General features: G+C 37.4%; 1 protein-coding gene across 1 annotated transcript; it reads left to right on the plus strand.

The window, feature by feature from the left end:
• The first annotated feature begins 1,592 nt into the window (after positions 1–1,592).
• Positions 1,593–19,562, plus strand: LOC120089848 (DNA polymerase I B, chloroplastic/mitochondrial-like). Its single transcript, XM_039047260.2, has 12 exons — positions 1,593–2,085; positions 2,839–3,679; positions 3,853–4,044; positions 4,785–5,464; positions 5,741–6,203; positions 7,388–7,483; positions 7,813–7,905; positions 8,066–8,260; positions 10,135–10,227; positions 10,300–10,512; positions 10,596–10,685; positions 18,959–19,562. Exons 1-12 carry the CDS (start codon positions 1,949–1,951, stop codon positions 19,118–19,120), a joined length of 3,255 nt encoding a protein of 1,084 aa, XP_038903188.1. The 5' UTR covers positions 1,593–1,948; the 3' UTR covers positions 19,121–19,562.
• The last annotated feature ends 402 nt before the right edge of the window (positions 19,563–19,964 follow it).

The raw sequence follows: 19,964 nt of genomic DNA on the forward strand, positions 1-19,964 counted from the left end.
TTCGGTCACGAGAAGACATGAAATTAGTTCAGAATATTGTTAAAAATATTTCTCTCGATAATGCTGCTGCATGAGCATATTCAAGACATGAAATGTATAAAATATCTAATTTAACATATTAGTATCAACAATTTTCTCTCCGCATAACAACAGTTTCGAATTGATTTTAAATAATGTGGAGTTGTGATCACTTACTAATTTGAAATCCTATAGCCCAAAGTGCATCCACTCATGACGAGCTTTAGAAAGAATAACTGTTTTTTTTTTTATGACCATACATCTCTTCAATTTTTTCCACAAGATACGGGGATCTTTTATTGTAAGATACTCCATTTTCAATCTTCCTGGAGATGATGACATAGAAAAACCATAGCTTTTGCTTTGTCCTGACTATATGTCATATTTCCTCCGTTAATAGTCTCTCCAAGATTTATAGCATCCAAGCAGATTTCAACATCAAATACCAATGGCAAATAATTACTGTTGTTAATATCAAGGACAAAAAATTCTAATTTTGTGAGATTTGTCATGACAACACCATCACACAATATTGTATTTATATTAGAAATTTAATAGATATTAAATATGCAAAATAACATTAAATTTATTAATTATAATGAAGAAAAAAATCGACACACCTTTAGGACTTACCTTTAGCGAAGAAAACGATAGGAGCTCGAATAACGTGTTGTAAATTTGATGAGCACAATGGTGTCCAACGAGAAATAGAGATGTCCACGGGGTGGGGCGGGGCCGGAGATGCCATTCCCCATCCCTGTCCCCGCTCCCCATTTCATTCCCCATGAAATTTTCCACGGGGATCGGGGCGGGGATTCCCCACAGGGAATTTTTTCCCGTTACTTTTTTTTTTTTTTTTTTTTTTTTTTTTTTTGTAAAAAACCAATTAATTTAAATCACTAATATGAGCAAATTTTAATTAAATAGTTAACTTATTGCTAAATTATTTATTATAGTTAGTTTTATATGACAATTTGAATTTAAAAACTACTCAAATTTTGGCCTAAAAAGCTAATTGATTTTTTTAATAGAAAGAAATAAACATAAATCAAATTATTCACATATATAATCTAAATTTCTACATTTAATTTAAACATATTTATTATCTTTCCCAATAAATAATCAATTTTAAAATTTAAATATAATATTTATATAATAATAATAACATAACGTTAGATAACTATACTAAATAAATATGTAAAAGCTAATCGGGGTGGGGACGGGGAACAGCGCGGGACCGGGGCCGAGGAATGCATTACATGTCCCCGTCTCCGTTTAGCTCATGGGGATTCCCCACTCCCTTCCTATTCCTCGCCCCATTTGGGACGGGTCTCCATGGGGAAATTAGACATCTGTAACGAGAATATAGATATGAAGAAAATATAATATAATAATAATATATAAATATATAAAATAAATAAAATAAATAAATAACAAAAGTAATTAAAATAATAAAGAATGAATTTCTCCATTTTCTCCTATCTTTTTGGATTGATCACGTAATCTTGAGACAAATGGACTAATGAATAAGTGACGCACGACCTATGAATACTAATCATGGATATCTGCACCTAATTTAACATATTTATAATTGAACAAAATTCTCAATTTCATATTAATTCCTGTTGTGGCCGGCAAAATGAAATCACAAATGTTAATGGCAGCCATGAAAATTATACGTTAATTTTGGGGTTCTCTCATCATTCCCAGCCTCCCAGGGTTTAACATCGAGAGTCTCTTCTGCTCCCAACTATCCCCTCTACCATGGCCGTGCTCTGTACTGCTCCACTTTCAGACCCACTTGCCTGAAACAACAGATAACGTAAAGCCCTCAAAATTTTGGGATTATCTATCTGGGTTTAGCCCAAAATCTTTCAAAACGGCTCCTTCTATAAGCCACTGCGGGAGCAAGCTGGGCAGAGTTGCAGAGATGATGACTTTGGGAGTCTCCACTTCCCAGGCCTCTTCAGTCAGAACTCAATGGCCTTCTTATTTCTTTCTATGGCGGTCTAACTCTGTTTCTAACTCTTCTATTTCCATTTGCGCCTCCTCCAAGGCTCTCTACAGGTGACTCTTCTCTCGGGTTTATTCTTAACCGGAGATTTTTGTGTTATCTTTTTGTTGTTAATGGGGGCGTGAGAATATTTAGTCTTCTGTATTGGGTATTGGCTGGATTTTTGTGTGTGTGTGTGTGTGTGTGTGTGTGTGTGTTTGTGGTTGCTCATTCCAGTCATTTGTTAGAAGTTTTCTTGTTTCAAACTGTGAAGTGAGTTCCCCCCCTTCATGTGAGAGAGAGCTTGTGATATGGGGAAGAACATGTTTGGTGGATGTGATTTCTAAGAATTTTTAGTTATTATCATGATGATTTCTTAAAATTTTTAGCTATTCTGTTCACTTTGTTTTTTGTTGGTAGAATGTCATTGTTTGAATATGGATTTGAAACTATATGGCATGGTTGGTTAGTATGGGTTTTAAGGCCTTTGAATTCACTCAGGAAAAAGTTTTTCGGTTATCTCTCTAGGCAGTACTTTATCTGGAAGAACTTTAGCACTTTTCTCGTACATTGTTATCTAGTCCACAAAATTATGTCATATCATTTGGTTTCATCTATGAGGGCATTTACTCTTCCATATGACCATGGTCGTTACTTAGGTAAAAGGGCTCAAATTTAGCAGAAGCGATACTGGTAACTTTCTTGGGTCATCCATTTTGTTCTTTTAATTGTTTCTGTCTTACATTGCACAGCAGAATGATCAATTATAGGAGAGTATGGTTGTGAAGAACTCTGATCTTAATGTTTCTGAATATATTCATTTGCAGGGCTGAATTTAGTTCCCTGAAGAGTGTTGGTGGCGCTTCTCCAAATATGAATATGTTTCACGCTTCCTTTCAGTGTAGACAATGTTCTTTCTTGAGCACCACTTCATTTTTTGAAACTAGTAAATATGACAAGGAGAGGGCATTTCTCTCTGATGTAAAGGCTTGGTCCAAGAGTACTATGCAGCTGAAAGAAGAGAAGCTCCTTAGGTATATTGACACTGAGATCCCGACAAAGAACAACGAAGAAAAGCTAAGAAAAAAGGAAAATCTCACTGGGCATGGGACTTCGCATTGTTATAACAGTCCATGTCCTCCATATTCTAAGGTTCTGTCAAATTTGGGAAGCAAATGTTCCAATGCTAGTAATGATTCTGATTGTTTAAGGGTTCCAACTAATATGTTATCAGATGGATTCAGTAAACAAGAACCTATTAGTTTTGATCGAACTGAGAATGTTGTAACTATAGATAGGATGATAAGTGAAAGGGCACCCTTACTTGAGACAATTAAGGTTCCAAGTGGTCAATGTAATGGAGACATTGATTCTTTTGCTGGGAGACGGACCATGATCAAGCCTGAAAATAGTGATTTGCAATTTACTGAAGCTGCCAATGGGATAAAGAGGGGTGTAGCTGTGGAAGAATTTTCTAAAGTGACCATCAATGGAAGTGGCACCAAGGTGATGGGAGCACTTGGAACTGCTCACAAGCCAGATATAAAGGAGAGGCTTAATTGTGTATATGATAGCGTTCTTGTTGTTGATAGTGTATCTGCAGCGAAGGAAGTTGTTTCAATGCTTACTATTAAGTACAGGGATCTTGTGCATGCTTGCGATACTGAGGTGCTTATATCTTACTTTATTTTCATTGTACCTTTACTGCCTTGGAATAGGCTTACAGACCAATAATTCCAACTTAACTGTACAATTTACACCCAAGTTCTGTCATGCCATGATGGGCAGCATACCTTTGAAATTTTCTTCAATCTTCATTTTTTTTTTCTATTTTCTTTAAGGTGGGCAAGATTGATGTGAAGCAAGAAACACCCGTTGACCATGGTGAAATAATATGCTTCAGTATTTATTCAGGACCAGAAGCAGATTTTGGGAATGGAAAGTCTTGTATCTGGGTTGATGTTCTTGATGGTGGCGGTAAGGAAATTTTGCTTCAATTTGCACCATTCTTCGAAGATCCTTTGATCAGAAAGGTATTTCCTTTTGTTCCTCTTGGACCCTTTTTGGTAGACTATTGTAGGCCAAATTGTTTTGGATAAAGAGATTCCACTTTTTGGGACAAATTTACAGAGAATAAGAGTGTGTTTGGCATAAATTCCTAAGTCATTTTGGATAACTCAACTGTGTTTTTTTTACTTTCTAAAATATGCAATATTAGGTAGCAAATATAAATGACTTTTTTAAGATTTTATTTTACGTTGATTTTCTGAAAGGTGATTTTAAAGTGGTTGTGTAGTAATTTAATATTTGTAGAATCAATTTTAGATGCAGTACAATAAATCAATTTTAAGAAAATGTGACCAAACATCTCATTGTTTTAATTGAAACTACTTTTATTAAAATTGTTTTAAGAAAAATGATTTTAAAGAAGGTATGCCAAGACTCAGCCTAACTGCATTATCCATAGACTCACAATCAGCTAAATAGTTAAGACACACTGGGGGAGATAGCCAAAGCTTTGTCTCTTAGATGTTGGCCTTTTAACATATTGTTGATAGATTGTAAAACTGCTAATGATCGGTATTCTCATACATATATTGAATGCATTATAATTCTATTTCTCGATAAGATTGGTTAAATATTCTTGAGTTCTAGGACAAAATAGGTCCATTTGTTCACTTGTATTTGTTAAATTATGAGGCGACATGTGCACGTGTGCGGTATGTTAAACTCAGAAGATAGTTTGGTTTGACCAAACCTGCCTTCCTATTAGGTCTGGCACAACTACAGCTTTGACAATCACATTATTGAAAACTATGGGATTAAGCTTTCTGGCTTTCATGCTGACACGATGCACATGGCACGGTTGTGGGATTCATCAAGGCGAGTGAATGGTGGATATTCACTTGAAGCTCTTTCTAGTGATACAAAGGTCATGTCTGGTGCTAAATTGGGCCAGGAAAAAGAGTTGATCGGTAAAGTATCTATGAAAACAATCTTTGGCCGGAAGAAGACGAAAAAGGATGGATCTGAAGGCAAACTTATAGTCATTCCCCCTGTTGAACAACTTCAACGAGAAGAACGGAAACCGTGGGTATCTTATTCTGCTTTAGATTCAATATGCACGCTGAAGCTTTATGAGAGCTTGAAAAATATACTGTCTGACATGCCCTGGGAGAGAGATGGAGAAATGATTCCGGATCAAACAATGTTCAACTTTTATGAAGAATATTGGAAACCATTCGGTGAACTTCTCGTCAAAATGGAAACTGAGGGAATGCTGGTTGATAGGCCATATCTTGCCGAGATAGAAAAATTGGCCAAAAAGGAACAAGAGGTTGCTGCTAACAGATTTCGTAACTGGGCTTCAAAGTATTGCTCTGATGCCATGTACATGAATGTAGGAAGTGATGCACAAGTGCGTCAATTGCTCTTTGGTGGCACTTGTAACAGGTAATTAGTCTATTTTTTAAATAATATTTTTGGTTTTTTTTTAAAGAAAAATGTAAAATCCATGTTCTGGTCTAATCAGATATCACATATGAAATTATGAAAGCATATGAAGTCATGAGTTATCTACTATTTGTGGACTTGGAAACGTGCAAGTTGTTAGCTCTTTCCTGCATAATTTCATGCATTTTCCTCTTTTGATAACGAGCATGTTTCTGATGCTTTGGCTTCAAACTTGTTGATTCTTAGTTATGCTTCCTTATTTTTTTCATTTTACAGTAAGAACCCTGATGAGTCTCTTCCAACTGAAAGGACATTCAAAGTTCCAAACAGTGAAAAAGTCATTGAAGGAGGAAAAAAAACCCCCAGCAAGTTTCGGAATATTACTTTACATTGCATTGGTGAGAAGGCTTTTTCGACAGAAATGTACACAGCAACTGGTTGGCCTTCTGTGAGTGGGGATGCTCTGAAGATCTTAGCAGGCAAGGTCTCTGCAGAATTTGATGACTTCACTGATGACTTGCAGTCTGACAATGAGGTTGACAACGATTTTGGGACGATGCCTCATGAAGAAAGCAAAAGGCATATTATTCATGAATGTGCAAATATGTCTGATTATGGAACTGCTTTACAAGGATTTGAGTTGATGGAGGAGGGCAGGGAAGCCTGTCATGCTATTGCTGCTTTATGTGAAGTCTGCTCTATCGACTCTTTGATATCAAATTTCATCCTTCCCTTACAGGTGAAATTCTTTAACCAAGTCCCTTTTTATGCTCATTATCATTAATAATATCCTTCCAAAAGTTACTATAATTTATGGAACTTTAGCTGATTTTGACCCTGTTGCTGGTGGAAGGAGAACTTTAAAAGGTAGGTGCAAATATGAAATAACTATGTTTGTCAATTATGACTTTTATATGTTACCACCTTTCCTCTTTAAAAAATTGCAATGTAGCGGATATCTTAGATTGGTCTGGGAGTTCCCTCTCCTTTTCATTTGGGTCTGTCATCCTTTGTCCGATAAGGAAACAATAGACGTTAAGCTGTTTTGTCTTTGATAGGGAAGGTTGATTTGAGGATTGAGAGGAGGGATTGGCATAGTTGATGCCCTAACTCTTTGGGAGCGATCCATGTTCTTTCTTTTGTTGCTTATTGGACTCTTCTCCCATCTAAGATTGCTTTTTTGATGCTCTGAAGATCAAGATTCCAAAAAAGTTAAGTTATTTGTCTGGTAGGTCATCCATGCTCTCGTGAACTCTCTGGATCAGCTCTGGAGAAATTGACCTTCGTTGATTGACTTGTTTTGTTGTATCCTTTGTTGGAAGATGGAGGAGTACTTGGATCATTTCCTTTGGAGCTTCGTCTTCGCACGTTCCATTGTTCTCCTTCCGCTTTTAGGGAGAAAGATTGTTTCTTGTGGCTTGATGGAGTGTGTGTTATTGTTGGATATTTGGGATGAGTGTTTAGAGGCTTGGATCCGAATGATGCATGGTCTCTTGCTAGATGTCGTTTTTCTCTTTAGGCATCGCTATGAAGATTTTTTTGAAGATTTATTGTAATTATCCGATAGGTGTTATCTTATAGGATTGGAGACCCTTTCTTTATGGTCCTCTTTTTGTGGACTGTTTTCTTTTATGCTTGCGTATTATTTCAATTTTTTCCTCAATGAAAGGTCGTTTCTTATATATTAAAAAAAGTGCATGTAGGTTTAAGAAGGAACTAATTCAGAGTATTGCATACTGCTGCTTCACTTGATTTAAGCACAATTATCTGAAGGCATGTTGATTTTGATCGATGAACACACAGCTTTGAATTTCAAAGCATGAAATCTCTTTCTTCTCTGATCGACTCTTAATTTTCATAAGTTAAATTTTAAATTCTTGACATGATTTATGACTTGTAGTGAAATGGCTGTTTCAATTGCAGGGAAGCAACATATCCGGTAAGAATGGACGTGTGCATTGTTCTCTAAATATCAACACAGAAACTGGCCGCCTTTCAGCTCGGAGACCAAATTTGCAGGTTCACAGTTAACTTTTCTCAACCTTACTTGCATTTGGCACTGAAGAGATTATTTCCTTGGAAAAGTAGGTTTGCTTCTTCAATTAGACAGTGTCAGTTCATAGCTATTAGATGCTTAGAACCTCCATTATTGCAGAGGACTAAATCCTTCAACAGGCATGATGTAAAATATTAGGATTATTGCCAACTATTTTTTGCACCGATTTTCATTTAGCCTTCTGTATATGAGTGTGTTTGTCATCTCAGTTCCTTGTGATCTTTATGTTCATATATTCCTTTTAAACTATGATTCTAATGGAGACTTCGGTTGGTTATATTTTGTGTACCAGAATCAACCAGCTCTGGAAAAGGACCGGTATAAGATCCGTCAGGCATTTATAGCTGCTCCTGGAAATTCCCTCATTGTTGCTGATTATGGCCAGGTAATTTTGTTAATAATGAGAGAGGATTTGTTTATGTGGTGAGCAATTTCGATTTGCCCCATCTTCACCTGTTTTCTTTTTGTGATCTATTGGCTTCAACTATATAATCGTATTCGACAAGAGAACATTATTGACCGGGAAGTGTAAATCCATTTTGCAGTTGGAACTTAGGATTCTGGCTCATCTTGCCAATTGTAAGAGCATGCTGGAAGCCTTTAAAGCTGGGGGAGATTTCCATTCAAGGACCGCAATGAATATGTACCCTCACATTCGTAAAGCTGTTGAAGAAGGAAGTGTGCTTCTTGAGTGGGATCCTCAACCTGGGGAAGACAAGCCTCCAGTTCCATTGTTGAAGGTAAATTGATGTTTTAGCTAATTCCATTGAATCTCCCACTTTCCAGATTCTTCACTTGGGGGGTTTGCTCTTTCATTTCTCTCTGTATCAATCAATGTTTCTTCTTCAGCACTAGCGTCCAGAAGCCTTAATTCCCGAATTTCTCGATACTAGAACCACATATATAGGCTTTTAAGAGCAAGCTAAACTACCCAACTAACAGGCAAATAACAACCAGAACTAAAGAAGACCTAGACCAGCCGGTAAACATAATGAACTAAAATGCCCCTTGAAGATTACAAGAAAACCCCTCTGGATGTATCTGGGTACATCACCCACATATCGTAACAAGGCATGCGTTCCACTAACTAACCGTAGCTCAAGAGTTGACGTTTTTGGCCTTCCTTGAATACATATTCACAATTGGAAATCTCACATGTAGCTCAGCAAAATCATTACATTCACCATAGGTTATCCCTTAGAACTCAAGGACAACCTATAGAACAGCTCCTGTTCAAGTAAAGCAGTTAGGTTATCCCTTTAAAGAGTAGAAAAAGACTCTTTAGTTAAATTCTGTTTGGGTATTCTCTTAGAACTTAGAACTTAGTGGTTGGGCTGGAAGAACCACTTATTGTTATATGATACACCAAAGTTACTGAGTCTACATCTTTTTTAGCTTTGTCTTGAATGCATTAACTCCGTTTTGTCATTACAATTACTCACTAAAAGTCTCTTGTAAATTACTTGTTGATAGGATTTTTTGTATACATTTCGGCTTCTGTTTCCTAATAATAATAATAATAATAATAATAATCTGAATTCCAGTGGTTGAATACTGTGTGCTTTTCTTCACAATTTTGCCATAGAGTGACTAGAAGTTTCAGGGTTCGAGAAAGTCTCCTCATTAGAGATTTGTGAAGTCCAAGAGAATGTCTTCTTCCTAAACTAGTGTTTTGCACGCTTCCTTCTTGGTTATTAAAATCTTGTTCTTGAGTTTCTGGTGTCTTTTAGTAGGTTTGTGAATGTTTGGCTTTGGATTCCTTAATAGGTGATTTTGCATGCTTGAACTGTCTTCTTCATAATAATAATAATTCATCCTCCAAGCTAGTCAACTAAGTCTGAAATTTTCTTGTTCCATTTTTTCTTTATAAGAAATCAATTTCATTGATGTATGAAATGCTTTGTGTACCATTGAATCCTTGCTTTTACCAGTCATTGTTATTTACTTCAATCCAAGAAGCACGGACATGGATACGCCAAGGCGATATGCCAATTTTAAGAAAACTAGGACATGGTTATGTTGGGGATACATTCTTTTATTATTATTAACTTTTTAGGATATATATAAATTTAACATAAAATATTAAATGTACCCCACTAAAAAAAGAAAAATAAAATGTCATTAATTAACAATGCTACATTTATGTTTTTTACTTCACTTTTTTATGTTCATGTTTTTTGTCATTTGTTAAAGAATTAGGCTTTCCTTTTGTTTTCTTATCTTATTTAACATGTAATTGATTTGGGCTTTAAATTTGGGTCAAACATAAAACGTTGGATTATTTTCTCTTAAAAAAATCACAAGCGTTTACAAGGAGGGTCTCGATCATGTCTGAAACTAAAAGTAAATAAATAAAAACAGTACACAAAAATTTTCATGTTGGACGTGTCTGGACGTGTCCAAATGCATCTGTGTTCGACATGGACACTCCGCCTAAAATGTAGTGTCTGTGCTTCCTAGATTGCAATGTCTGACTGATTTATTTGCATTTTAAGTCGTAGCAGTGCCTTATCCTTTTCTCCATTCTTAGTCCAGCAAGAACAAAGAGCCATTTAAATGATCTCTTACTGATTTTTCAACTTCTTTTATCTGAACATTTCTCTCTTTTCTGCAGGATGCCTTTGCTTCTGAAAGAAGGAAAGCTAAAATGCTTAATTTTTCCATTGCATATGGCAAGACTCCTGTTGGCCTTTCCAAGGATTGGAAGGTATTTTCCAAAACCTACTTCCTGTCCCAATATCGTTAAGTTGCTAATCAGCATGGTTAACCCACCATACAGGTTACTGTGGAGGAAGCAAAGAAGACGGTTAACTTGTGGTATAATGAAAGAAAAGAGGTTCGTATGTGGCAAGATCTTCGAATGGAAGAGGCTGAGGAGAAGTCGTGTGTTCGCACGTTACTTGGAAGAGCTCGTCGGTTTCCTTCAATGAAGTTTGCTACTCGGGCCCAGAAAGGGCATATAGCAAGAGCTGCTATCAATACTCCCGTGCAGGTATGTTCATAAACTTCCATTCTCAGCTTTTCGTCATCCCAATCTCCAATATTAAATTTGGTTCATGAATGTCTCTGTTACAGGGTAGTGCTGCTGATGTTGCCATGTGTGCCATGTTGGAAATATCTAAAAATTCACGTTTGAAGGAACTTGGATGGAGGCTGCTTTTGCAGGTTATTCGTCACCATCTTTAATCTTCCAACTTGGTAGTTGTTACCTTTCCTGATGCTAAAGGCTTGTTCGGGAGACTGTTTTCAAGATACTTTTCTGCCTTTTGTTTTCAAAGCTGTTTTGGAGAATTACAATAGGATCAGGATTTGGCATTCAACTCACTATTTACATGCTGAAGAACAACTTCAATTATTTTGGAAAATAAACTTGGATTATTTTGAAAAATAAATAACTTAGGAAAAAAAGCAAGAGAACAACTTTTTTTTTTTAGAAACAGAGAAATGCATTAAACTAAGAAAGAAAGGAACAACCTAAGGGTAGGGGTTGAGGAACATCCCCCTTCCCCAAAGAAAAAAAAACGAAATCAAACAAGAAGAGCCCTCCAATTATTTAAAATCTTAAGGAGGCTATAATTACAAAAGAATTTAGTGTAATTTGTACACCACCAAGAGGCCGTGTTCTGAACTTGGACCCAAAAAGAATCAAAAGAGGTAAACTTATCATCAAACAACCTACTATTCCACTCGTTCCACAAATGCCACAAAAGCGCGTGGGCCGCACATTGCCAAAGAATTCTACCTTTAGCACAAAAGTTTCTACCATTCAGGCCTTCCATAAACCAATCATCAATCTACTTAGGGAGGCAACTAAGGACCCTGAACGTGGCAAGAAGACAATTCCAACCTCTAGACACAAAATCACAATGTAAAAACAGATGGTCCACAAACTCCATCTCTTTAAGACAAATAAGGCAGATGGAAGGGAAGAGGGACAAATAAGGCTTCCAGATTCCAATGCAAACTATCCCAGTATCTCTCACCACCCGATCGGTTAGCAACTGGGCAAGAGCAATGAAGCTACCCATCTTTCTGTCAAAAAGTCCTCTTCTTAACCCCAAATCCCACGCTTGGTTCAAACTATTCCAACAATCTGCAATGACAACATCCTTTTTAGTAGAAATAGCATAGATATCACAATAAAGGGAAGCAAGAGGTTGGGGAGTACACCACTTGTCTTCCCAAAACTTAATGCTTCTACCATTAAATACAACTTTGAAGCATTTTTTCACATTAGAGTTTCCTTCTCACCTTGGCGCATCACATTAGAGTTGTATTAAATGTGAGGGGGGAGTTTAGTTTAAATACTAAACTCCTTTTACAGCCTAAACTAAAAGTTACCAACGGTAACTTAATTTCAAGAACCAAGATTACACCCAAGATTTGCAAGAAACAAGATTACGAACAAATGTTCTGAAAATTAAAATAAAACCTAAAGAATCAACACAACACTAACAAGAAAAGACAAGAAGCAGCCTTCTGTTTTCAAGAAATACATCAAATTCCCCGTGTAAGTAAAATGAAACTCGTCCTCGAGTTTAGGCTGAAAGTTTGAGTTGATCTGGTGGGAAGTAATCGTTTAAATCAGCCACATTGAAGATAGTGCTGATATGAAGATCTCCCGACAGCTCAATTTTGTAAGCATTATCCCCTTATTTCTTTAGGATTTGAAATGGACCTAGCTTCCTCGGTTGAAGTTTGTTGCAAGTGCCAACAGGGAACCGACTCTTTTTAAGATGGACCATTACCAAGTCTCCTTCCTCGAACTCTCTAGGTCTTCTATGCTTGTCAGTTGCTGTCTTGTAATTGGCATTCATCTTTTCTAAGTGTTCTGTTACTTCTTTACGTAAATCAGCAACTCTTTCAGCCATAGCTTCAGCTTCCATGCTAAGATCAATGGAAGACGGTAGGTTAGTAAGGTCCACAGTTAATCTAGGAAGTTTAGTATATACTACTTCAAATGGTGACTTCCCTGTCGAGCGATTCTTCATGGGGTTGTATGCAAAGTCTGCTCGGGCTAAAGTGAGGTCCCATTTGGGTTTTTCCGCTCCAATGCAACGTATAGGATTACCAAGGGCCCGACTAGTGACTTCCGTTTGCCCATCGGTTTGGGGATGGCTCGTTGTGCTAAACTTGAGGCTAGTGTTGAACTTCCTTCATATAGTCTTCCAAAAATAGCTTAGAAACTTTACATCCCTGTCTGAAACTATGGACTTTGGAATTCCATGTAAGCACACAATTTTTTAAAAAAATAGATTCACAATATAAACGGCATTCAATGTTTTACGATATGGAAGAAAGTGTGACATTTTACAATACCTATCAACCACAACCAACACAGAATCATACCCTCTTTGAGTTTTTGGGAGTCCTAGGATGAAATCCATGGATAAGTCCTCCCAAATGCTTTCGGGAATGGGAAGAGGAGTGGTGTAAACTTGTATTTTGTTGCTGTCCTTTGGAAGTTTGACAAATGTAACAGTGTTTAATGAATTTTGTGACATCCTTGCGAATTTGTGGCCAATAGAATTTGTCATTGAGGAGCTGTAAAGTCTTGTCCATTACAAAATGTCTTGCTAGTCCATTGCTATGTAACTCTTTGATAAAAAATTCCCGAAGAGAAGTTCTAGGAATGCAAAGTAGGTTATTCTTGAAAAGAAAGTTAAATGAAAATTACCATAATTAACATGATCAATACATAAAGACCAAATGTTACCAAAATCAGGGTCATTTTCATACAAAGTGGGTAGGGAACCAAATGCAACTATTTGGCTTTTAAGAATTGTTAAGAGATTGGTTTTTGCTTAAAGCATCAGCCACAATGTTAGTATTACCCGCTTTGTGTTTTATGACAATATCAAAACGTTGAATGAAAGATAACCAACGTGCGTGCATCCTACTTATTGTCTTTTGGGTTTGCAGAAATTTAAGAGAAAAATGATCAGAAAATAGAATGAATTCATGGCCTAGAAGGTAGTGTTCCCAAACTCTTAGAGCCCTCACAAAAGAGTGAGTTCTTGTTCATAGGTACTCCATTTTTGGCGAGGCTTACTAAGTTTTTCGCTAAAATATTCTATGGGATGGTTTTGTTGGGAGAGGACAGCCCCATTGCATATCCTGAGGCATCTACTGCTACATCAAAAGGATTGTTAAAGTTGGGTAAGGCTAAAACAGGGGTATTGGAAAGTTTGTAAGCTCTTTGTTTGAGCTTCTGTCCAACAAAACTTACCTTTCTTTAAACATTCAGTTAGAGGGGCTCAAAAGAACTAAAGTTTTTGATAAATTTTCGATAAAATGATGCAAGACTTGAGAAACTTTGGATGTCTTGAACATTTTAAGGGGCCAATCTTTAATAGCTTGGACTTTATGAGGATCTATTGAAACTCCAAATTCATTGATGATGAAGCCCAAAAAGTTGATTTCCTTGACTAAGAACGAACATTTTTTGATGTTAATATATAATTGGTTGTCCGCTAGGGTTTTGAATAAGGCATGTAAGTGGGACATATGTTCTTCAAATGTTTTACTATAGACAAGGATATCATCAAAGTATACAACTAGACACTTGTTAAGGAAGGGATGTAGAACTTGTGTCATGAGTTTCATGAAGGTGCTAGGTGCGTTGGAGAGACCGAATGGCATAACTAACCATGCAAATAGACTCTCGTTGGTTGTAAAGGCTGTTTTCCATTCATCACTTGACTGGATCTTAATTTGGTGATAGCCACTTTTCAAATCTATTTTAGAGAATATTTTGGCTCCTCCTAGTTGGTCTAAAAGATCAGGAATTTGAGGGATTGGAAAACGATACTTGATGGTTATTTTGTTAATGGCTTGGCTATCAACACACATGCACCAAGTCCCATCTTTCTTAGGTGCTAAAAAGACAAGGACCGCACAAGGACTCAAGCTAGGTCTTATGTGGCCTTTCTCAAGTAATTCCTGCACTTGTTCTTGTAAAATTTTGTACTCATTGGGGCTCATCCTATAGTGGGGCAAATTAGGTAGAATCGATTCGGGAATAAGGTCAATATTGTGCTGAATGTCTCTCAAAGGTGGTAGGGTAGAAGGTGATTCTAAAAGCTGTGGAAATTCCTCAAGTAGTCTTTCTATTTCAATAGCATGGCTGTCATTAGTAGGACTAGTTTCGATGGTTTGACCTTTCACAATGATAGCCCAAACCTCATTATTATGCTTTCCACATATATGGCCACTATTAATAATAGAAAATAGTTGCTTACATGGCCACTATTTAATAGAAAATAGTTTCTTTTTAGAGTTAGAGGTACCCTTACTGCTCGTTTTTTCTGAGCTGCTGGTGGTGGGAAGAAGTTTGATTTTTCTGCCCATCCATGAAAATTCGTATGTGTTCTCCCTTCCCTTATGGATTGCTTGCAAGTCATATTGCCAAGGGCGACCTAATAAGACATGACACACATCCATATCAATAACATCGCAAACAATTTGGTCCTTATAAAGATTATCATTGGAAAGTGGATCTGTGCAAGTGAAGCTAATTTGTGCTTCTCCCCCCTTTTTGATCCAGCTGATTTTGTAGGGTTGAGGGTGGGGATCAAGCTTGAGATTCAAGCTTGCACAAGTTTGGAAGAGACCACGTTCTCACTGCTATCACTATCTATGATAACATTGCATACTTTCCCATTTATAATGCATCTTGTTCGAAAAAGGGAGTGTCTTTGTGGGTGGATTTCAGTTTTTGGTGCAAAGAAGAATTCTTTGGAGCACACAAGAAAGCCTTTCCCCTTCATCCGGTGCAAGTTCATCACATTCGTCTTCAGAATTTTGTTCCTCCTCTTCTTGTTGAGATTCTTCTCCATCTGGATACGACACTGTTCTTGAATTGGCCGGTGCACATCCGGTGCACAAGTGTCCCTGTTGGCCACAACGAAAACATTTGTCAAGATTTGGCCGTTGGTAATTGTTCGAACCAATCTTTTCTTGTGAAGGCTCTTGAATTCTCAACCCTTGACTTGATTTTGAAGTTTGTTCCTCCTTACTTTTGGAGCTACTTCCAGTGAGGTTTTGCTTATTCCCCTCCGTGTTTCTCTGTTGGTAATTGTTAGAAGTCCGGTCCCAAGTGTTTTTCTTGAAGCTACTAGGTCTCCCTCTCTTTTCCAACTTGATCTCTGCCTTATAAGCCATTGAAATGGCTGTAGGAAGTGTACCAATGGGCTGCAAATCCAATTGTTCTTGGATGTCTTCTTTTAACCCTTCAACAAACCTCGGGATTTGATAGTTCTCACTTTCATTTAGTCTTGTTCTTGCACCCAAACGGTGAAACTCCTCTGCATACTCGGCCACACTTTCATTTAGTCTTATTCTTGCACCCAAACGGTGAAACTCCTCTGCATACTCGGCCACACTCTTGTTACCTTGCCTACATCTTTGGTATTGTTGATACAAAATCTATTCATAATTGGCTGGAAGAAACCGGTCTTTCATCATCTTGAGCATCCGTAGCCAACTTTGAATAGGTCTTTTACCAATCAGCTGTCTATTCACTTGAATTTGATTGCACCAAGCTTAAGCACCCGATCTCAATTGAAAGAAACGAGCTAAACCTTCTTATTTTTAGGGGTATTCATATAATCAAAGAAGCTTTCAACATTCTTGATCCAATCAAGAAAGGCTTCTAAGTTGTGTCTCCCACTGAAAGTAGGCAAATCAATCTTCATCTTGTAGTCTTGTTGTCTCCCTTCCCGTTCATGGTAAAAAACTCTTGGAAACTGGTGTCTTCTTGCTGGAATTTTCCTTGGTTCTTCACTTTCTGATGAAGAAAATTAAGAATCTTGGAGCAATAATGGCTGGTTGGTTCCTTTCTGGAGAGGTGGATTCATCCCTAATTCTCTCCCTGATGCGTCTGCCCACTACTTCTTGGGCTGGTCTTCTATGAACATCATTTGCTCTGTTTTCTTCTGCACGTTGAGATAGGGCAGCCAAGACTAACTCCATTTATCTTGACATTCTTTCCATTGCAAGATTCAAACCAGCCATGCTATTTTGAATTTCTCCCACTGATTCTTCCACAACCATCAAATGGGTAGTAGTCGAACGTGGAGACAAAGGGTCTGGTTGTTCGGGTCTGGACTTAGCATCCTTTCCCTTGCCGGTGTTGGCACTGCTCTTGCCGGCCATAGAGTCCCAAATCGAGGGCTTTGATACCAAAGCTGATGCGACAAGGTGAATGTGAGGGAGGAGTTTAGTCTAAACTTCTTTTACAGCCTAAACTAAAAGTTACCAATGCTAACTTAATTTCAAGAACCAAGATTACATTTGCAAGAAACAAGATTACAAACAAATGTTCTGAAAATTAAAATAAAACCTAAAGAATCAACACAGTACTAACAAGAAAAGACAAGAAGCAGCCTTCCGTTTTCAAGAAATACATCAATCATGCTCGATTCCACTCTCATCTTCGAAGGGGAGCCACATTTTGTTTCCGCTGTAGAATGAATAACCCCTTTTTTAGGCAAGAATTGATCTTCTCTTCAACAGCAAATTTAATGCCTTTGTTCGCATGTGCTTTTGAGACAGCGTCCCTAGTCTCCTTTCAACATAAGAATGGGCTCTATCTTCTATAAGAATACTTTTGGATTGGGGTCCATTTCGAAGCGGCTCATCCTTCTCCAGATCGGAAACCTTGGCTCATTCTTTTATAACTATCCTTTTGGGCCAAGGCCCACTTCGAATCACCGCTTCTTGGGATACGGCAATTGCCTTTCCTTTATCCTTATCAATGGCCTTTAGTCTTCCTTCCACAAAGTGGGCCTGAACTGTGGCTTGGCCTTGAGAGGTGGAGGTTTCTCCACGTGATTTTGACTTACCTTGGAGAGAAAAAGGGCTTTTTCTTTTCGTCTGCAAAATTGCACTCGTCATCTGCACCAAATCAGTCCCATTGATCACTGGACTGACCCCTCTGTTCCCCACGTGCCAAACATCAATCGGGTTTGGATCTGGGCTATTGGGTCCTTTGTAAAAACGTTGTGCTTCCTCTAGATAGAAGGTTCCATGAACTTCGGCAACTCTATCGATCAACATGTTTGCATCCTGAAACGTAACCACTTGGACGAGGAGCTCTCTTCATCGTCAGACTTAATTTTAAATTAGAGGTGACGATTCCGCAGTAGTTTCCTCTGACTTCAATAGCCACTTCAAGGCATTCAATGAGGCTAGATTTTCCTCGGCGTAATCCATAAAGCCACCAAACAAATCACCTACTGCTTTGAAGATTCTCGAGTTCCATACCCAACCTCCATATGAAGGGACCACTGGCAGTCTACTATGTTTTGCACTATCCCAACGCTCCATCTTTAAAGTAATGGGGCCAACCGTAACCCATCCAATATTCGAAGAAAGCAAGCTGGCGTTTTCTCCATTCAGACACTTCAGAGGAGCTTTATCAGGTTGAAAAGGATTAATGATGAAGTGTTGTTCTGTTTGTCTTCGAATCTCCTCCAAGATTCTACTCCAATTGTCATGGAAATCCCTCTTTGTAACGAGAAGGGTGCCGTTCCAACAAATTTTCCTCACCTCCTCTCTTCTTTGAAATGACCTTCTAGCAAACTCATTAGAGATACTGTCGACATCAACTCAAAACCAATCTTTCATGCTCTCTTCATCTAGGACGCTTGCCGGAAATTTTCAATCACGAGAACCCTCCCGAGAGTTTTCTAGATAAAATTTTCAATTTTGTAGCGAATGTATGCAGCAAGATACACTCTGCAAGAGAGAACAACTTTGAAAAAAATATTGCCAAGCATGTTTTTGCCGAATTTAATTTTGTTCTCCGAAACAGATTAAAAACAGCTCCTAAACAAGCCCATAAGTTTTGATCGAGACATAACCTTTGTTAAAAGATGTGGATGTATGTAGAGAATAAGTACCACCCTGGTTTAGTTTGGTCTAGTGCTCAATCAGGGCTATTATAAATAATAAAAAACTTAAAAGAAATGGATTCAAGTCATACCGACTTCCTACCTAAGATTTAATATCTCAAAAGTTTGGTTGACAATTGAATGTAGTAAAGGTAAGACAAATTGTCCTATGAGAATAGTCCAATGTGTGCAAGTTGGCGCAAAATAAAAGGCCACTCAAAGATATTTAAAAGGGGAAGAAAAAAGGACCCTGTGGAATTATTAGTTCGACTCTGGAACAAATTGAGCAGAACTAACCTGTTGTTATGAGGAAAAACTGAAACCTGGCAAGAAAACCAACCACCAAAACTAAACCAAGTGCAAAATATTTTAGGTTTGAATATATTCTTTTTAATGGATTGGCTGACAATGACATATGTTATTTAAACTGTTTCAATTAGTTATTTTTCAACTTTAACTTGCATCCCTTCCTGCAGCACCCACCCGTTTTTTCTGTTTTTATCTGAAATACTTGCATGAATTAACACTTCTCCTGAAAGTCAGGTTCATGATGAAGTAATCTTGGAAGGACCGACCGAGTCTGCTGAGGTTGCTAAGGCAATTGTTGTTGAGTGCATGTCGAAACCGTTCAATGGAAAGAACATTCTGAAAGTTGACCTTGCTGTGGATGCCAAGTGTGCACAAAACTGGTATTCTGCCAAATAGATCTTTAACAAAAGAATTTCCGACTAAACTCAACATCAAATGCCATCAGTTCAACTAATGGATGCCTTCTGAAGGTTGTTTATGCTAGCTGATGTGAAATTTTCACCACCCTTCCCTTGATGATATTGCTGGTGATAATTGTTCAATGAAATGGGGTGGTTTGTGAGGAATGAAGATTCCTATTTCCTCATCTGTAGGTGGCATTCTGTAATTTATTTGTCTAAAGGTAGGCCTGGGCATGTGCTTCAGTGTATAGCAAGCTTTTTTTTGGCTCTCTTTGGATGAACTTGTTTTGAACAGATGTCTATGTTACTCAATTCTCCAAGTGTAATATTATGTAGTCGATAAAATAAATCTTGGTTAAAAGCATGCATTTTGCTGAGATTGACGTGTTTGGATGTACTTAATAGTACTATAAGAACATGAAAATGTTATTTCTTCAGGCTATTGTACATTGAAATTTTTGTTGGATGTTTGTTTCTAGGAGTTAGAAAAGGAATAGAAAAAATATCAAGTTATTGAATTGAACCAAATTGAATGGTGGCAATACTTTTCTGGGTATTGAACCGAACCTAGTCACCGGGGTTCTCATTTATGCTTAATAATTTCTAAAAATTGTATATTTAGCCTTTTTTTTTATTATTATAAATATCATAAAAATGGATGTCTAATGTTTAGTGTCTTAAAAATCATGTATCATTTTTCATGTTGTCTATGTACTTTGTAATAATTCATGAGTCAATATCCTACTTTTGTTATTTTGTCTATAAAGTGGCATTTGGATTTGGTGAATCTTAAAATTATAGCGAGAATAAAAAGAAAATTTCATATATTTCCTATTTCC

This window comes from Benincasa hispida, chromosome 11, assembly GCF_027475165.1.
Source record: "Benincasa hispida cultivar pf3 chromosome 11, pf3_genome.v1.1, whole genome shotgun sequence".
NCBI classification, from domain to species: domain Eukaryota; kingdom Viridiplantae; phylum Streptophyta; class Magnoliopsida; order Cucurbitales; family Cucurbitaceae; genus Benincasa; species Benincasa hispida.